The following is a 17,469-nucleotide window of genomic DNA, read 5'->3' on the forward strand; positions in this document are numbered from 1 at the left end:
GTACAAGGTCCTCTGGTGAAATGAAGCCCATGCAAGGGCAGGTAGTCCTGTAGTTCTCAAAGGATGAAGAAAACAGAAACTGTAGAACATAACCAAATGCTTGGAGATGGAGTTTGTGCAGAAGTTGAGAGCTGGTATGAAACTCTGTTATCTGATCCCTGGAACCATCACGGTGGCCCACTGCCCACATTTCCTCCCTTCCTGCTCTGCATTTACCTTCCTGTGATGCCTTAATCCTGGAGGAAACAGAAGGGACCAGAGCATCCCACTGAAAATGAAATTCCTTGGCTTTATTATAAAGCCCTTATGGAAGTCCAAACACCCTTCGGAAGCCACAGGGGCAATGGAATGACTTTCACCAGCTTCATTTTCACTGCTCTGATTTGGGTGAGTTCAGAAGACAGAGGAGCTAAAATAACCTGCAGCCGGAGGACCAAAAACAAGGAGCAGTTCGCAGTTGTCCATTTAAAAAAATACAATAAGTAGGTAACAAAAAGATAAATTAATGCTAGCATTTTGATATCAATGCAGTTGATAGCCTGTGAACTTCTACTACTCCAACAATGAAAAGAAAGCCAAGCAAAACAGCTGAGGCCTAAAACCTGAGAGACAGAAGAGAGCAAGAAGCAATGAGACCGTTGGTGAGAACAGCTTAGAATAAGAATTTGAAAATGTGCCTCCAGGCACCAGTGCTATGCTTCTCAGGACTGGTGCTGCTCACGGGCAACGGATGGAGGCATGGATGGTATTTGGAACAGCAAAAGAAAAGAGAAGACAAACCTGTAGGCAAATGATACTTATTTATGAGAAAAATCATCTCTAAAGATTTAGAGCAGCATATTTGTCATGCTGTACCTTTTCAGTCAATCAACCAGCCATGCTTTTCTAGATCAGAGAAATCTACAGTCCACCCAGATGTCCTCTTGGGAAACAATGCTGAATCAATGACGCTAAGCAATTTTGCTTTCCTTAAACGGGAATGTTTTTTCTAAAAGGGCATGCTCTGGTCTGGAGCAGGTAAACTATCAGTGGGTGAAAGCAGTAGTACTGATTAGCACTTCCTCTTTAGTTCCTGAACAGAGTTGTAAAGAAATGCTTACTAATGGTTTTAGCAGGTGGCAGAGAAATATTTGTTTTTGATCTGTCATGTTTAACTGGAAGCATGCAAACAGGTAGGTCATGAACCCCCAGTTCAAAGAAGACGCTGACAAAGAACTAGATGTGTGGGAGACAGCCACAATCTCAGAGAGCAGATAATTTAGCGGGGCAATTAAGACATGTACTCAGATGACTTAAATATACGGTGGATTGTAGTAATAAGAGTCATAAGGAGGTATACATAAATGCTGTAGGAATGGAGGGGGAAGGATTATGTTCAGCTGGATCATGTGGGGTTTACAGGAAGGATAGTTTGATGTGTAGGAAAAGGATGCAAGACTTTCTAGGAACTCAATGGCAAGAACAAAGGCATGTAAGTGAGGAATTGGGAACTGTTCGGATTAACTGGAACAGAGACTTCATATACTGGAGAGAAAGGAAACCAAACTGGAGGGTTGATTAGGATTAGATGTAGAGAGTTTTAAATGCCAGGATGATGGATCTAGACTTTATTAGTAGAGGAGGCGAGGTATTAAAGATTTTTAAACACTGTTTAGGGAGTTGAGCAGTAATGAGCTGGGTGGCTGGTAGGACAGAGTGGCAGCTAGAGACCACGCAGTAGATGACCATAAAGCCCCACACCACCCACTGTGATAGTAAAGGGAAGATAGTGGGTCATCTGCCATTATAGCTGTGCTTTCTGACGAGGTCTATGCTTTAAATGTGCAAGTTGGCTTTTTGAGGAAATCTCACTCTCCTATAAAGGGGAAATATTTATTATGATGACATAGAAACCATCATATACAAAGTACAGTCCTCTAACACCCTGAAATACATACATGCACACATTGTACATAAATTTATATTATCAATATAAAAATACATCATTAACATCTCTAAGGACGGCAAATAAAAACCAATAAATATCACAATTCTAAAACATCTACTTACATTAAGTGCTGGTGAATAAGATGACAGTAAAAGGAAGAGGCCAAAGCAGACCAAAAAACCAACTACATAGCTTCAGTTTTCGGACTGGAGTTGGTTTGGGGGAGGTATCCCAATGTTCTCCATATGTTTCTCAATTTCCCCAAGCACTCAGAAGTGCCTGACGTCATCAACTCTCAAAAACAGAGCAAAGTTAGAATTTGACATTATGGCACTAGTTTTTGCACACCCCCCTTTCTCTCTCTCCCCATCTTTTACACTCTTTAACCGCATTTAAGATAAAGGAATGTCAATAATAAGCTTTACTTAAAATCAAAGCCTCTATAGCCTAACCTTCTATATAGTACCCAAGCAGAATGTTTTCCTTCTCATACTCTCCTTTATGTCTTGTGTTAAATTCCACCCCACTTATCAATAGGTAAAATTGCATGGATGGTCAAATGGTGCAAATGAGAGAAAAATCCAACATTAACTCTAGCATGGGAAACAAGGCAGAAGTGTCAGAAAATGGTTAATGAACCAGCTATTAAACTGAATAGTTTTGTGCCCTAGCAGACACTCAGGACCAAAACCTTGACCACAACATTCCTTGTGTCCAAACACCAACATACTACTGCCACATGGATGTTCTTTTCATAAAGTTTAGGAAACCCCATGTACTTCTACAAACAACAGAAGCTGGGGGCTGGCTTATAAGACAAAATAAGGAGAACATGTATAATCAATTTTACCCACGGGCTAGATTTTCACGTTTTAACATAGAGACAGATAACTGGCAAAGAGCTCCATAAGATTTGTAAAGTCAGGAAATTCTCTTTTTCTTGTGTGTGTGTGTGTTTCTGTCACATGGGTGGAATATCTAATCTGTGCTGTGAGATGGGACAAGGGGGGCAAAACATTGCCACCATTCCACAGCACATTCCTTTAAGGTCAAGTAGAGTTTCTAGTTTTTAATCAAATGGGAACTCCTGCAAGCAGTCCCCTTCTCCTATCTTTCAGGCCATACTGACTTTCTCGCTTGAATCTGTAACAGATTAACTAGAACTCAAAAGTCCTTTCTGTCACCTTTAAGTTGGTCTGGAGGTCTAGAACCCAATGCAACCCTACATATGCCTTTCACTGTATAAGCTAATCCCAGGAGGGACTTGATTCACAGGGATCCCCTTCCCTGGAGTCAGACTGATGGTGGGGGCTGGGAGGTGGGGAATGGAAGGCACTGGGGGATGGGACTCTCTTGAGAGATGTAGAATTTTAAAAGCATTTCTCCAGCTGGGGATTCCTGGAACCTAGTATACAGTGGTGAGCTTGCAGGTCAAGCTGCATGGTCTGGTCCAGAATCTAATTGGTCTCTGGTCTCCTTGCAACATAAACACCTCCTAAGAGATCAAGTACAATTCAAAAGAACTTGTCCCATCAACACGTCTCAAATGACTTTGCTATCACTGAATCAAATCAACTGTAAGATCCTGGAGCTCCAGAATCATTTCCGGAAACGAGAAAGCAGGACTTTGACCTTTGAGAACGATATACCTTCTGGTGTTACCAACATCCGAAGCTGAGACGGTCACAGTCCAGAAGCTGAATGAATAACTGCACCACTGATCCTTGGGTAGAGCAGATTCTTCTCTTGCCGCCGAATGTGCTCAGAAGCGCAGAGTGCCAGGAGCAGGGGAGAGGGTCAGTCCTGGAGGTGCACCCTCCGGCCTCTGGTCAGGAAGCAGTGAGGTACGCGTCATCAGAACTGCACTGGGAGGGAAGCACAGTTCCAGTCCCCAGGGCATCCTGTCCACAAGCAGCTGCTACTTCTTGGGCTTCTCTAGAATGTTGAGGAATTTCCCCCGTGTCATCTCTCTGGCTGGAATCACAAAGCAATAAAGATAAATGAAGACCTAAAATCTGAAGAAGCCTTCACAGGAAGACTCAATTTAAGAATGCAGATTGATTTAAATTGTATACGAAGTTGCTACCATAACAGATTCAATCTCTACTAACTTCCAAAATGGGAGAAAAACAAACCACTGTTGACAACAAACTGTACAAAACTGTTCTGAAGTTGGTAATTACTATAACGCGCAGGCCAACTGGGGAAATCTTTATCATTTACCCTTGGGTTTGCTCTTGGAAGCTAAAATCCAACCAAGATTAGATTAGAGTCTTTTCTGGATTGTTGGTCACTGGACATTTATAATCTCAAATCAAAATTAGAGATCATTTACCCCATCTCTCAGCAGTGGTAGTCCCTGGATACTGTAATGTAATGGGGTTTCTATTCCCTCAGTGCAGTTTATCTGTGGATGGAGTAATAAAGTAGGGTGTATAGAGCTTTGGTCTTCTCTCTCTTGGCATTGTCAGTCCTTAGATATTTAATATAGCCAGGCAAGGTTTATGTGTCTTTATCTCACTTTCAGCACCATCAATCTTTGAATGCTGTAGTTACAAGAGGGTTTATACAGCTACTTTCCTACATATGAGGCTCTGAAATGAAAGTAAAACATTTCTCAGTTACAAGACCCACTCCAGAAGCCCCCCATTTTAGCTCTGTCAAGCAAATCCTCAAAAATTGTACGTGGCATAACCCCCTTCATCCTCATCCCCACAAGATCATCTTTTTATGTCTCTTAAATGGATGTAACAGTGCTGAAAGTTTCCGATGGCTGGCCTCGGGGCCAGAAGTCTTCTGGAACCATGCAGTGAACACACAGCAGGCTATGGTGCCCTGTGGCTTCCAAGGACCTGTCTCCATCTTGGCCAAAGGAGTGAGGTGGCTAGGGAGGCACCTGCAGGGGTGAGAAGGACCTTTACCCTAGCCTCCTTGCTTCCTTTCCCCGGTGCAGAGCAAGTGGTGCTAGATGAATGGGCTCCCACTCCCACACCCCACCACCTACATTTAATAGTTCTTGGTTTATTTGTACAAGGAAGAAATAAAACAATACAAACTTTGTAACCAGGAAAGATTTTGGTAACTGCAGTGGATACATTCCCCATCTTTCACAAGTTCCAAAGCTCTAACAAAGGGAAAGGAAATCCCATTAACTAGGAATGGAAGCTCCAGCATTGGGCTTGTCTCATGTGCCCTCAACCGTACCCCGGCCCAAATCAAACTGACCATTCCTTCCTTAGTGGGTTTACGCCAAATCCCATACATACAAAGTTCCTATAAGACTTGCAATTACTTGTTGATACACTTGTCTTCCTCCACAGAAGTCGAAGAACTGAGGGCAGAGATTGTGTTTTACTATTCTTTTTATCATCAGCACCTAGCATAGTGCTGGACCCGGTATCTACTGAATAAATGTTGGCTGGATGAATGATAATATACAAAAGAACTAGAACCAAGTAGGAACACAGTAAAGTTAGTTTCCTTCCATTTCACAGACAAACAATAAGACTTGTTAGTGACCCTCATTGCTCCATTCTCTACATTGTGGGATTCTTTTAAAATTTACCTTGCTTATTTGGCAAGAAAAGTCATTTCGCTTGATGGAAGTAGTACCAGATTCATGGAGAGATCCAGGGACAAAGGACTAACTACTCTAGAAGAAATCCAAACAAGTATTTTATTGCCCAGGAGAGGGAGCATGGATTTCTTTCAGAGAACACAGGATCTGAATTCAGTTTAAGTTCCAACTCTAATATTTATCAGCTGGACGAGACCTTGAGTTGGGAAAGATCTCTGCGCCTCAGTTTCTTCATCTGTAAAATGAGTAGCATATTAATGCCACGTGCCCCGCCCTCTTGGGTATTCAGCCATGATCATGCTTGGTATAGTGGTATTATTAACACAGCACCTTTCAGAGGAGGGTAAGTAGTCTATTGCTTCTCTTGCATGCAGTATTTCCTAAGTGAATAAGTGAATGAATTGTGATAAGGGAGGCTAGCAATCTCGAAAATCCCATTCCTTGGAATCTTTTCCCTCAGCCTGATCTATAGGAATTGACTTATACTTTTGGCCAGAGTGGGTCGCATCACTTATTCCTCCTTGGATAGGTTTTCTGCCTACTCTCCAGTGCTTATTAATGAATTTAAACACAGTATCAAATGATCCTGCAAAGTGGCTAGAAGCAGGTGCTCTGGAAATCAGACTTGGGTAATACAATACTCGGCTGGGTAGAACAGAGCCCTGTTCCAAAAATCCTGGGCCAGGAGCACTGTACTGATCTTACTAATTATTTCTGCCTACTGTCCTTCATGTCCCACAATTCTTTGCTCTTTTTTTCCCCAAATGGGAGAATGACCAATATTTTAAGACTTAAAATTTTACAAGACCCAATCTATTCGAGGGATCAAAAGGATTTAAAAGGAAAAAAAATGGATATTCCAAAGTCTCTCGGTGGCAAGCTCTCCTTGAATTTAACCAATCCTTTTTAACAACCCCCCTTCCACTCAGTCATTCCTCCCCCTTCAACCTAATCTAAGTACACAGAGCTGCAGCAAACCACTGTAAAAGTAGAAGGAATTCAAAAGACATCATCTTTTATGTGGGAGGGGAGAAAGTTTTCCTACTTGCTGGTCCTATATAGGAGATATATGAATTTGTGACATAGCTAGCTGCTCCCTAAAAGAGGGCTGTGCCCTATAAATCACATCCTAAGCACCAACCCATTTTTGTGCACAGAGAAATTGCTGTGGGTCAGGGGCTGCTCCAGAGCACATGCCCTCCTGTTCACTTGTCATCAGAGATGTTAACATCTCTGATTAATTCATATACCCCTTACATTATTCCTCATCTCTTTATCCTTGGCTCTCCCGTTCTACTGCAATGTGAAGATTCTTACCGACCTGCTATAGTAATCACCACCCGCTAACTACACCCCCCCACCAAACCTAGTGAAATTGTTTAGCGATGCCAACCGCGCTTTTAATTTGCAAGACATCAGACACAGAGGTAATTTATACCAACATCTGTTCGTTTTTGACTTCTGAAACAAACTCACACATGCTGCTACAAAATCCCATTAGGAGTAGGGAGACAGCCTTCTGCTACTATTCTGTATTCCTCTTCTACACAGACACACACACAGACACACACACCCCTTCCAGTAGGGTTTATAATGTAAATGTGTTTTACTAAAAAACTCCCACCAAGGATTTCAAATCTCTTTGGGAAAAAACCTTTAGAGAAGTCTATGCTTGCTGACAGAGGACACTATGTCCTCCTGCCTAGTTCCATCCCTTCTTCCCAACAGTTACCACTTGGTATAATTCTTGCACTAATGACCAGGCTAAGATTACATACTCTTCAGCTTGGCACTTCCAATTCCTGCCTTCTCTCCTGGTTCTCTTTTCCCACGATGTGTTAGAAGACCATCCTGGGGACCATAAAATTGCTAGAGAAAGTTTTATCTGGAGTCAACATCATTTCTTAACTATTTTCTGGTTCTGGATTGAATCTCTAGGATTACAAGATTCAACAGGAAGGCAACACTGCTACCACAGTCGAATCACTACGCTAACAGGGATCCACTGGTCATCAGCCACCAGTGTCTGCTCTGCAGAAGAGAAGCATGACCTCCACATCAAGTCATGATTTACAGGCCCTCCTATGCTAGGCACAGACCATAAACTGAGAAAGCCACAGTCAAGACTCTCACCAAAAGGTGAACATGTGAACTGCTGCAGAGTGTGGGACAGGGGACACATCTAAAGACAGCAAATGGATAAACTATAATCAACTTCCAGGTTGATGCAGTTTCTAACACCCCTTCATAGTTTCCCTAGGGCTGTCAGGTTCACAGCAGCTGTAAATACCTGGGTATACTTTAGAGAGGTCAGGGCTGAAGGGAGGACTCCATCCTGCTTGCTGTGAAGCTGGTGTGTGCTTTAATGTAATCTCTTCTTTAGACTCTCCAATTCCTCCATCCTACATTTAGCCTTGCCTCTGGCTCCCTTTCCACAATGACTATCCCCAAACTGCCTTCTCTGCAGTAAATCTTCCAGTGGCTGGTTGAAAAAGATTCAGTGGTACAGACTGATTTCTCACCAGTGAGGGCACGAGGGATTACCAGAGGCACCCTGCTTAACAAGATTGGGTGCAGAATCTCTCACGAGACCAACCCTCTATGCCAGGGCTTTGCACCTTTCACCCATGACATATGGGTTTCATTACAGAAATATTTTCCAGATTATAACTTTGAGGCAATTGCCTGATAAAATTCTGCTTGGCTTTAATATAGGGAACAATGTAAAGATTAAGTAACTTTTAATGAAATGGAAGAAACTCATAGCATTTGGTTTGCAGTTCCAATGCAAGCTACTTTAAATATTTATATTGTGCCTCAATATAATTAAATCAATATAATTAAAAACATTAGCGAGGTGGATGGTTCTCTCACATCCTGAAAAGCAACAACAGGCTGTTTAGGAGACTCTGAGTGGCCAGGAAACAAAGGAGACAGCATAACGCTGTGAGAAGAGCAGGGCTTGCATTCATTCATTCATTCATTCATTCATTTAGGCTGCGCTGTGCAGCTTGCAGGACCCTAGTTCCCTGACCAGGGATTGAACCCGGGCCCCCAGCAATGAAAGCGTGGAGTCCTAACCACTGGAACACAAAGGAATTCCCAAGAGCAGGGCTTTTAGCATTGGACAGGCTTGGATTCAAACCCCAGCTCCTACACTGAGCCTGAACCACTGCGAGCAAGTCACCCAAGTCATATCTCTGTGTTTCAGTCACCTCATCTGTTCAAGATGGGATTAATACAAGGGTCACACAGGCATTCTGTTAATGCTAGCTACTGTATGACTCTTTCTTTCATGTCAAACAAGAAGTTTATTTAAGCAACAAGATACTTGATGGGAAAATTATCTAGGATTCATTTCGTTTAGAGTAATTTATTCCTGCTTAAAGACAGATTGCCTTACACATAACAGCTACGTACAAAAAAGTTATAAAACTGCCCTGGGTTTTACAGTGATAAAGTGAAAAACATTAAAATTCTCCAATGGAACAAGGTATGCAAGGATTTTTGTTTGTTTGATTTCTGTTAAACAGTGAGAGCAAAATAACTTACTAGAATATGAAAGACGAGGACTGAATGGGCACGCCACTAATGGAGAGAGGGGGGACTGTTACAGAACCAGAATTCTGCCCCAGTTGTTGTCAAGCAAAACATAACACTGGTCATTTAGCTTAAAAAAAAAAAAAAGCCAATATGCTTGTGTACACTAGTTATTTCAACTACAATAAAGACGTGAAAAAGGGGTATATGAAAGAATAGAGAAATCCATACTGTAGTAGTCAGGATGTGGGAGAACCAAACTGCAGTCTTCTAACTGCGAATGTCTTCTTGGTCTGTGGGAACCGAGATCTGGAGTAAAGGGCAAGTTCCCTTCATAGCAGACACTTCCTGTCTGCTGCTGGAACACACTGACGGCATCTTGGCTACTATAGTATGGATTTCTCTGTTCTTCCATGTACCCTTTCCTCACTCCTTTACTGTACTTAAAGTAACTGGTGATGTACACGAGCATATTCCCTTTATTTTTTTTAAGCTATATGACCAATGCTATGTTTTGATCGACAACAACTGGTGCAGAATGCTGGTTCCATGACAGCGCCCCCTCCTCCATTAGTGGCATGCTCATTCAGCCCTTCTCTTTCATAATCCAGTAAGTTATTTTGCTCTCACAGTGTGTCTGTTTCATGAATTGGCTGCCTATTAAACTGGAATCTGACCTACCTCATTGACAAACCCTGTCATTCACAGTAAGCCTTCATTAGTTTACTAAGTGGCGTATGCTTAATCTTAATCTGTGCGTCACAGAACTGTCCTGCCCTGCCACCTTCAAATTAATATGATCGTTGTTCTTAGCCTTGACTCCTTCCTTGGGTTTTCCATCGGTCATGGGAAACAACAGAGTCTCCGCAGCTGCCATTTCACAAAAGAGAAAAGGTACCAGGTCAGTACTGAATGCGCACACAAGCAGCACCAGTAGTGGCAAAAAGAGGATGAACTATTTCTTTTTTAAAGGCTCTCAAATGTAAAACAAAGGGAAACATGCCTGACTTGCATCTGTGTAACATGTATGCTCTGGAGGTTCAAACCTGGGTACTAGTTAGAGGCAGCGACCTTCCTTAACTACACCAGCAGCTTCTTCTAGCAAAAAGGAGCACATAAAACCCTAGTTAGTTTGGTTTAAATCAATGTGCTAAAAGGTTATCTATTTGACTAGATTTATAGAAGGTGTTTTGTAGAAATGATGCCATTTGTTATGATTACAGTTTTGACTTTTTTTTTAACAATTATTTTTTAGTTGAAGGCGTTCTAATTCCGCTGAGGGATGTCCTAGTCATGAGTGTGTGCTATGCAGGAGAGAAGCATGAAGGGGATGGATGAATAGTTAAGTTAGTCACGTAGAGAGCCTACCTACTATGTACAAGGTATTAGGGAAAATTCAAATAAATGAGAAGTGGCCTTTGAGATGGAGCTAGCTAGCTGTTCACAGGTACCTTGGTACATCAGAGGAGAACAAAGGAAGCCAATGTGATTTACAGTGCTGATTTCTCTCTCACAGGAATGAGGAAGTTTTCCTGTCACTCCGGCATAGGGCCGGCGTACAGCAGAGCAGTTCCAGGCAGGCTGCCAGACTGAGATTCTTCACCATGCTCCAGTTCAGACCTCCGCAAAAACCTATCACTAAGTGATCAATAATTCAAGTCAAGGACTAAGCACTTTATAATGCCTCTGATATGAGAGTGGCTGGGGCCACTGTCAAAAGCAGAAGGTGCTATGAACTGAGCGTGGTGTTCCTGGATGAGAAGGAACTCTCTTGGGACCTCATTTGAATACTTGGTGGCCCTCAGAAAATGGTGTAATTGTAATATAGTCTACTGACCATTCTCAGTCAACTCTTGTGGGAGAGTCCACTCAAGTTAAGAGTTCATGGTAGAGGGACTTCCCTGGTGGTGCAGTGGTTAAGAATCCGCCTGCCAATGCAGGGGACACAGGTTCGAGCTCTGGTCCAAGAAGATCCCACATGCCGCAGAGCAACTAAGCCCATGCACCACAACTACTGAGCCTGCACTCTAGAGTCCGTGAGCCACAACTACTGAAGCCCAAGCGCCTAGAGCCCGTGCACTGCAATGAAGACCCAACGCAGCCAAAAATAAAAATAAATAAATAAATAAAATTTTAAAAAAGATTTTATGGTAGAAATTTCACTTTTCTCTAAAATATATAAAAGCAGCATTTGAAGGCAGACAGAAGAACCTTAGGCTTTTGCCCAAAATTCTTTGAGAATGAAATAATATCTAAGAAAAAAACAGTCTGGATGCTACATCCATGACCAAACTATCATTGACTATGAAAATCTTCATCCTAAGAATTCTCAGAAAACCCTTTTTGGGGCACACTTCCCAGATTCTCTTTCTATTGAGTGTCTTGTCTCTCTAACATGACTTTTTCTTCCAAACGAGTGGGGTGGCTAAGAACCGTGTTCTCTCCAGTGAATTCAGGAAAAGATAATTTTATGTCAAACATTTTTTTTTTTCAATTCATAGCAAGGGCCACTTCCAGAGAATGTTTTATCCAAGAAGTAATATAAAAAAGAAAAACCAGGACTCAATGTACAGGTAAATGCATTTGGACAGTTCCAATACGGAAAATAATTTTAATGGCTTTTCACAACAGGGGGAAAAAAAAGGACAGAAACATCCAGCCAACAGATTTATTCTCAGAATAGAAACCATCAAGCAGGAACATAAAATACGGGAAGTGTCATCCATGATGCCTGAAGGCTGAAAGAAGTAGAAGAATCTTAATTGTCAGGTATTTGAAAAATGCTGTATTCAGGTGAAAGCCTATGTTTCTCCATCAACTCTCCTTCCTCTGCCCTCTTTCAAGAGCAAAACAAGACTAGACTTCAAATATTCAATCCTTTTTATCATCCTTCTCCCTACTAAAAACCAAACCAAAACAATAACAACAAACCCCAAAGATTTGTGTTCAAGAAATGAGACCTAAAAACTTATTTGTATTTTGTTTCCTCTTCAGAGGGCCTCACAGGCCTATTTCACTTGGTTCCACTTCCAAGGGTAAACTCAGTTGAACGAAAGGCAATGAGATCAAAGCAATGGATTAATACACTCGGGGCAAACTTTTATTAAATACTCATAAATTTTTGCAGAACATTCACACTTCAGGGCCTTTACATAGTAATACATCGTGGTGAAACACTTATTGTGACCAAAGGCTAGTAGCTTCACACAGTCTTAATTTCCTCATTCATAAAGTGAGTACAGCAATAATAATCTATCATGTAAGGTTAAGAAAGAACAACTAGTCAAACTGACTTCATCAGGACACAAAATATTTTGCCCCAAGTTAGAGTAATTTATTCACAGGCAATATCCCACTCCCAGGAAAATCAGACGGAGATCACAGTATAGATGAATTTCAAAGGACTTGGATATTAAGTAAATCCTCCTGCTTGGAACATCCCCACCTCAAGGTGCTGGCAGCAGCAAACGTCTACAGAGGATGGAGGCCCCAGTCTTCTTGACCCACAGGGCAGGGAAAGAGTTACATCTTCATGCTGCGGAGCCAATAAAAACCTCTCTTGATTATAATTTAGATAAGAACCACTGGATTGAATAATAATGTCTGAAACTCCCCTGGCTGTTTCACCTTGAGACGTCCATCACTGGGTTAAACATGATGCTAATTGCATTTGGATTGATTAATTTCTCTCACTCCTGTCTATTCGAATAACGCTTAACAAAATAATCACAGCACCCAGAGCCAAATCTTTTCCGTCAAAGGAATGAAGCCATCAGAACAGGCAGAGATGAAAGAAATGAAGATGACCCGTAATTACAGCTACGGTGATATCATTACCATATTATACGAAATGAGTGTGGGGGGGAGGGGGAGGAGAGGGAGGAGGGGCTGAGATTATTTATTTTTTTTAATGAAACGCTACGGTCTAAGAATACAGATTTGACATCAAGTAGAACACAGAGAAATACAGAACTTTAAAAAAATACAAATCTTGCTCATAAAATTGCAAAATCCGCCAAACACCGAGGCCCAAGATATATCAAATGTCTTGGGCTGTGAGCAGGTATTATTCATGCCACTATTTTTTCACCACAATATCACTTTGCATATGACTTACATGGAGATATAAGATACTGTCTTGATACCACAAGCACTCCTATAGTTACTGGAGAAGTTTTCTTTAAGCCTGGGAATAAGATCATTTTATTGTAATTTTGTTAGAGGTGGCCTTGTTTGTAAAATTAGAATCTGACTTTTAACTGCAGGTAGTTCCAGTTTAAGACACTGAAGAAAATGTCTATGAATCTTCACGCATGGTTCATCAGACGGTAGTATGGACTTAACTCACCATAAAGGAAGAATATATTTCCCTACTTTCTTGTTGTTTGATATGACCTTTTAATATATATGATATAGAAAAACCTATGATCGCATAGGACTTGAACTTTGGTCTGAATCTATCACTTATTAGATGGTGATCTACAGTAAATTATGTAGCCTCTCTGTGCCTCAGTTCCTTCATCTGTAAAATGGGGGATTAGTACCTATCTGAGTGGGTTGTATGAGACTTAAGACAATTCATTTAAGTGCTCAGTAAGTGCTGGCACAAGAAAAAATTTCCCCCTAAGATTAATTTTATGGGTATTTACAGAACCTTGAATGTGTTTTTGTTTTTGTTTTGGCCAGTCTGTGAGGCATGCAGGATCTTAGCTCCCTGACAAGGGACCTAACCCGCAACCCCTGCAGTGGAAGCACAGCGTCTTAACCACTGGCCCGCCAGGGAAGTCCCTTGAATGTTTTGGTTATTGCATTTAATGAAGTTATTTCAAATAGACACTGTAAAGTACCTTGAATATAGATTTTAACAAATATTTGTGAAATAAATAAATAGGATACTTAGAAGGTGCATTATTTTAATAGGCTAGAAATATCTGGGGGATATCTTTGCTACGGTTATTTTATTTATTTTATTTAAAAAATTTTATTTATTTATTTTTTAACATCTTTATTGGAGTATAATTGCTTTACAATGGTGTGCTACTTTCTGCTTTATAACAAAGTGAATCAGTTATACATATACACATGTTCCCATATCTCTTCCCTCTTGTGTCTCCCTCCCTCCCACCCTCCCTATCCCACCCTTCTAGGTGGTCACAAAGCACCTGAGCTGATCTCCCTGTGCTATGTGGCTGCCTGTGCTATGCAGCTGCTTCCCACTAGCTATCGGTTTTACATTTGGTAGTGTATATATGTCCATGCCGCTCTCTCACTTTGTCCCAGCTTACCCTTCCCCCTACCCGTGTCCTCAAGTCCATTCTCTGGTAGATCTGCGTCTTTATTCCTGTCCTGCCCCTAGGTTCTTGCTACGGTATTTTAAACAGAGAACCATCATTAAGTCGAAAACAATAAAAACAGATATTGAAATTGTTTTACCTAGCTTGGACAAGAAGACATGTTTTTCTATTTCGCTATATAACAAATACTCCCAAAGAAAACAAGCATATGTATTCTGAATTTGTAATCATTCAGTAGTAAATGTGAACAGTGCTTTAAAAGAAAAAAAACAAAACACTGTATTTCTGCCAGGTTAAAACAAGAGTCTAAACCATTTATTATGTTAACTCGGTATTCTCTGCTTTCTTTCTGGTTAAGAGAGGCAATGTATACAGTAAAAAGGATTTCTCTTACCTGGCTTTGGAATTAGATGGGTCTAGCCTTGATTCAAATCCCAGCCCCCACACCCCCATTTACAGGTGTTAAGACCTTAAGCAAATTATTCTTATGAGCATCAGTTTTCTCATTTATAAAATGTAATTATAAAATAGACTTTGCAGTCTTGTGAGATAAAATGAGTTATGAAAATCCTTTACATTGCCTGGCGTATAGTAGGAAAGTCCATAAATGGCAGCGTTAATCATTTTTTTAATCTGTCAAATCTCAGTTCAAACATCACCTTTTCAAAGAGGACTTCTGTGGCCACCCTATCCAAAGTCAGTCCTCTTGGTTACTTTCTTTCATATCAACACATTTACTTCCTTCACAGCACTTACCAAAATCTGAAATTAACTTTATTTCCCTTCACGCTCCTTGAAGTTCTACAGAGCCTCCTGCTCTATCCCCAGCAACTAGAACAATACCAGGCACATGGGAGGTGGTCAACTATATATCTATTGAAATAATTTATTCATATATGAGGAAAGAGGAAATCTGCTTCCTTTTCAATTCTTAATTCAACACTGTGCATAAGAAATTTTTGTTCTAGTAAAATTACCTATGTTTTTTACCCTTTGACCCAGCAATTTTACTTCTAGGTAGCTACCCAAACATACACCAGCAAAAATATTAAATAGGGTATTCATATTCCTATTCATTTCAGCACTATCTGTAATAACTGAAGATTGGAAACAACTCAAATGTCCATTTTTAGGGAAGGGACTCCATATTATAGAGTACTGTGCAACTGTGTGAAGGAATGAAGAAGAGACCTATATATATGGAGCGATCTCCAGAACATACTGCTGAGCGGAAGAAAAGCAAGGTGCAGAACACTATGTATAGTATATTACCTTATGTGGTAAATTAGGACATGGAGAAATACACAAGTATATTTACCTATATTTTGAAAAGAAATAATGGAAGGATAAAGTTTAGTATTTGTTTTTACTAATAAAGATGGTTACCTAGAAGAGGAAAAAGAGAGGGGGTAGGATAGAGGTGGAAGGTAGACACTTTGGATGCACCTTATTTTATACGTTTTACTTTGGGACACCATATAAATATTTTATACATTAAAAAATTCACTAAATAGAAAAATGGCAATCTCTAAAAATGGAAATAAACTGAATCTCTAAAATTTGGCAATTACCACACAGTACAAAAGTTTAAATAATTCTAAAAGACATATTCTGACTATATATCCCTACAAGTATATATCCTAAAGATATAAATGAGGCACAGAGAAATCTTAAATTGCATTCAGCAGTCTTGTTGCTACATGTAGTTAGTTCTTTTGATGCTAGTCTCACTGTGGGTTAAAACATAAATAATTATGTTAGTTATTAGAAATCAAGATTTCCAGAGTAAAAGACATACTATTATAAAATCAAATACATTGGGCTTCCCTGGTGGCGCAGTGGTTGAGAATCCGCCTGCCGATGCAGGGGTCACGGGTTCGTGCCCCGGTCCGGGAAGATCCCACATGCCGCGGAGCAACTAAGCCCGTGAGCCATGGCCGCTAGGCCTGCGCGTCCGGAGCCTGTGCTCCGCAACGGGAGAGGCCACAACAGTGAGAGGCCCGCATACCGCAAAAACAAAACAAAACAAACAAAAACAAACAAACAAACAAAAAACAAATACATTGTATATGAGAAAAGAATCTAAAAAAGAATGAATATATGTATATGTATAACTGAATAACTTTGCCATGCTCCCGAAACTAACATAACATTGTAAATAAACTAAACTCCAATATAATTAAAATTTTAAAAATCGAATACATTAAATTAAAACACTTAAACGTCTTTAATTTGAACTGGGCATATTGGTAGGAACACAATTTCTTTTTCTCTTAAAAAACAAAACAACAACTCATTTACCAACCCTGTCCATGGAAAAGGCCCAGAAGCAATGACAGTCCAGTACCAATTAATACTCTTAGTACTTAGATTTCTACTAAAAGGAAGATTTATACTCCCAGGGTTCCTTGGAGAAATGGATAAGATTCTAAGTCTGAAGTAAATGAACAAAGAATATCTTGACACGCTGAAAGGAAGGAAGTTACCAAAGATTACTAGGGTCATGTCAAATGACACAGAAGTCAGAATAAAGGGGTGTCTACTAACTAAAGATGGGACAGTTTTGAGTGTCAAAAACAATAATGATTATAATACCTAGAAATACATTAAATAGTATTTTAATGTATTATATTTAATATAATGTATTATATTAATATAATGTATTATATATATATATATATATATTTTTTTTTTTTTTTGCTGTACACGGGCCTCTCACTATTGTGGCCTCTCCTGTTGAGGAGCACAGGCTTTGGACGTGCAGTCTCAATGGCCATGGCTCACGGGACTAGCTGCTCCGCGGCATGTGGGATCTTCCCGGACCGGGGCACAAACCCGTGTGTCCTGCATCGGTAGGCGGACTCTCAACCACTGTGCCACCAGGGAAGCCCTGTGTGTGTTTTTTAAAGGCCTTCTTGGTTAGAGATACATACTAAATTATTTATGAATGACATTGTACTAGGATTTGCTTTAAAAGACTCCAGCCAACAACACAACCACAACAAAAAGTGTGATATAAGGGGGCAGAGATACAACAAGAATGGCAGAAAGTTGACAATTATTGAAGCTGGGGATGGGTATGTGGAGTTCATTATAGCATTCTTTCTAGTTAGTATATGCTTGGAAAATCT

At 40.4% G+C, this 17,469-nt stretch overlaps 1 protein-coding gene across 6 annotated transcripts in view; it reads right to left on the reverse strand.

Moving 5' to 3' along the window:
* The window catches only part of LIN52 (lin-52 DREAM MuvB core complex component), a 208,304-nt gene that overhangs the window by 87,743 nt on the left and 103,092 nt on the right, over positions 1-17,469 (reverse strand). Inside the window, exons 7-8 of one of the 6 annotated variants that reach the window (XR_010839493.1) lie at positions 4,263-4,521; positions 1,859-3,901 (exon numbers count right to left, since the gene is read on the reverse strand). The exons of 1 other annotated variant lie outside the window; for it this stretch is intronic. Coding sequence is in view for 2 of the 5 variants with exons in the window: in XM_059055921.2 (XP_058911904.1) it covers positions 3,846-3,901 (56 nt within the window). In the remaining 3 variants the exon portion in view is untranslated. Of the gene's footprint in view, positions 1-1,581; positions 3,902-4,262; positions 4,522-5,560; positions 5,580-17,469 lie in introns of those variants that run through there. 4 more of the 6 variants (XR_009334370.2, XM_059055921.2, XM_067028102.1 and 1 more) reach the window with 4 other exon arrangements.

This window comes from Kogia breviceps, chromosome 3 (assembly GCF_026419965.1).
Source record: "Kogia breviceps isolate mKogBre1 chromosome 3, mKogBre1 haplotype 1, whole genome shotgun sequence".
In the NCBI taxonomy this organism is placed as follows: Eukaryota; Metazoa; Chordata; class Mammalia; order Artiodactyla; family Physeteridae; genus Kogia; species Kogia breviceps.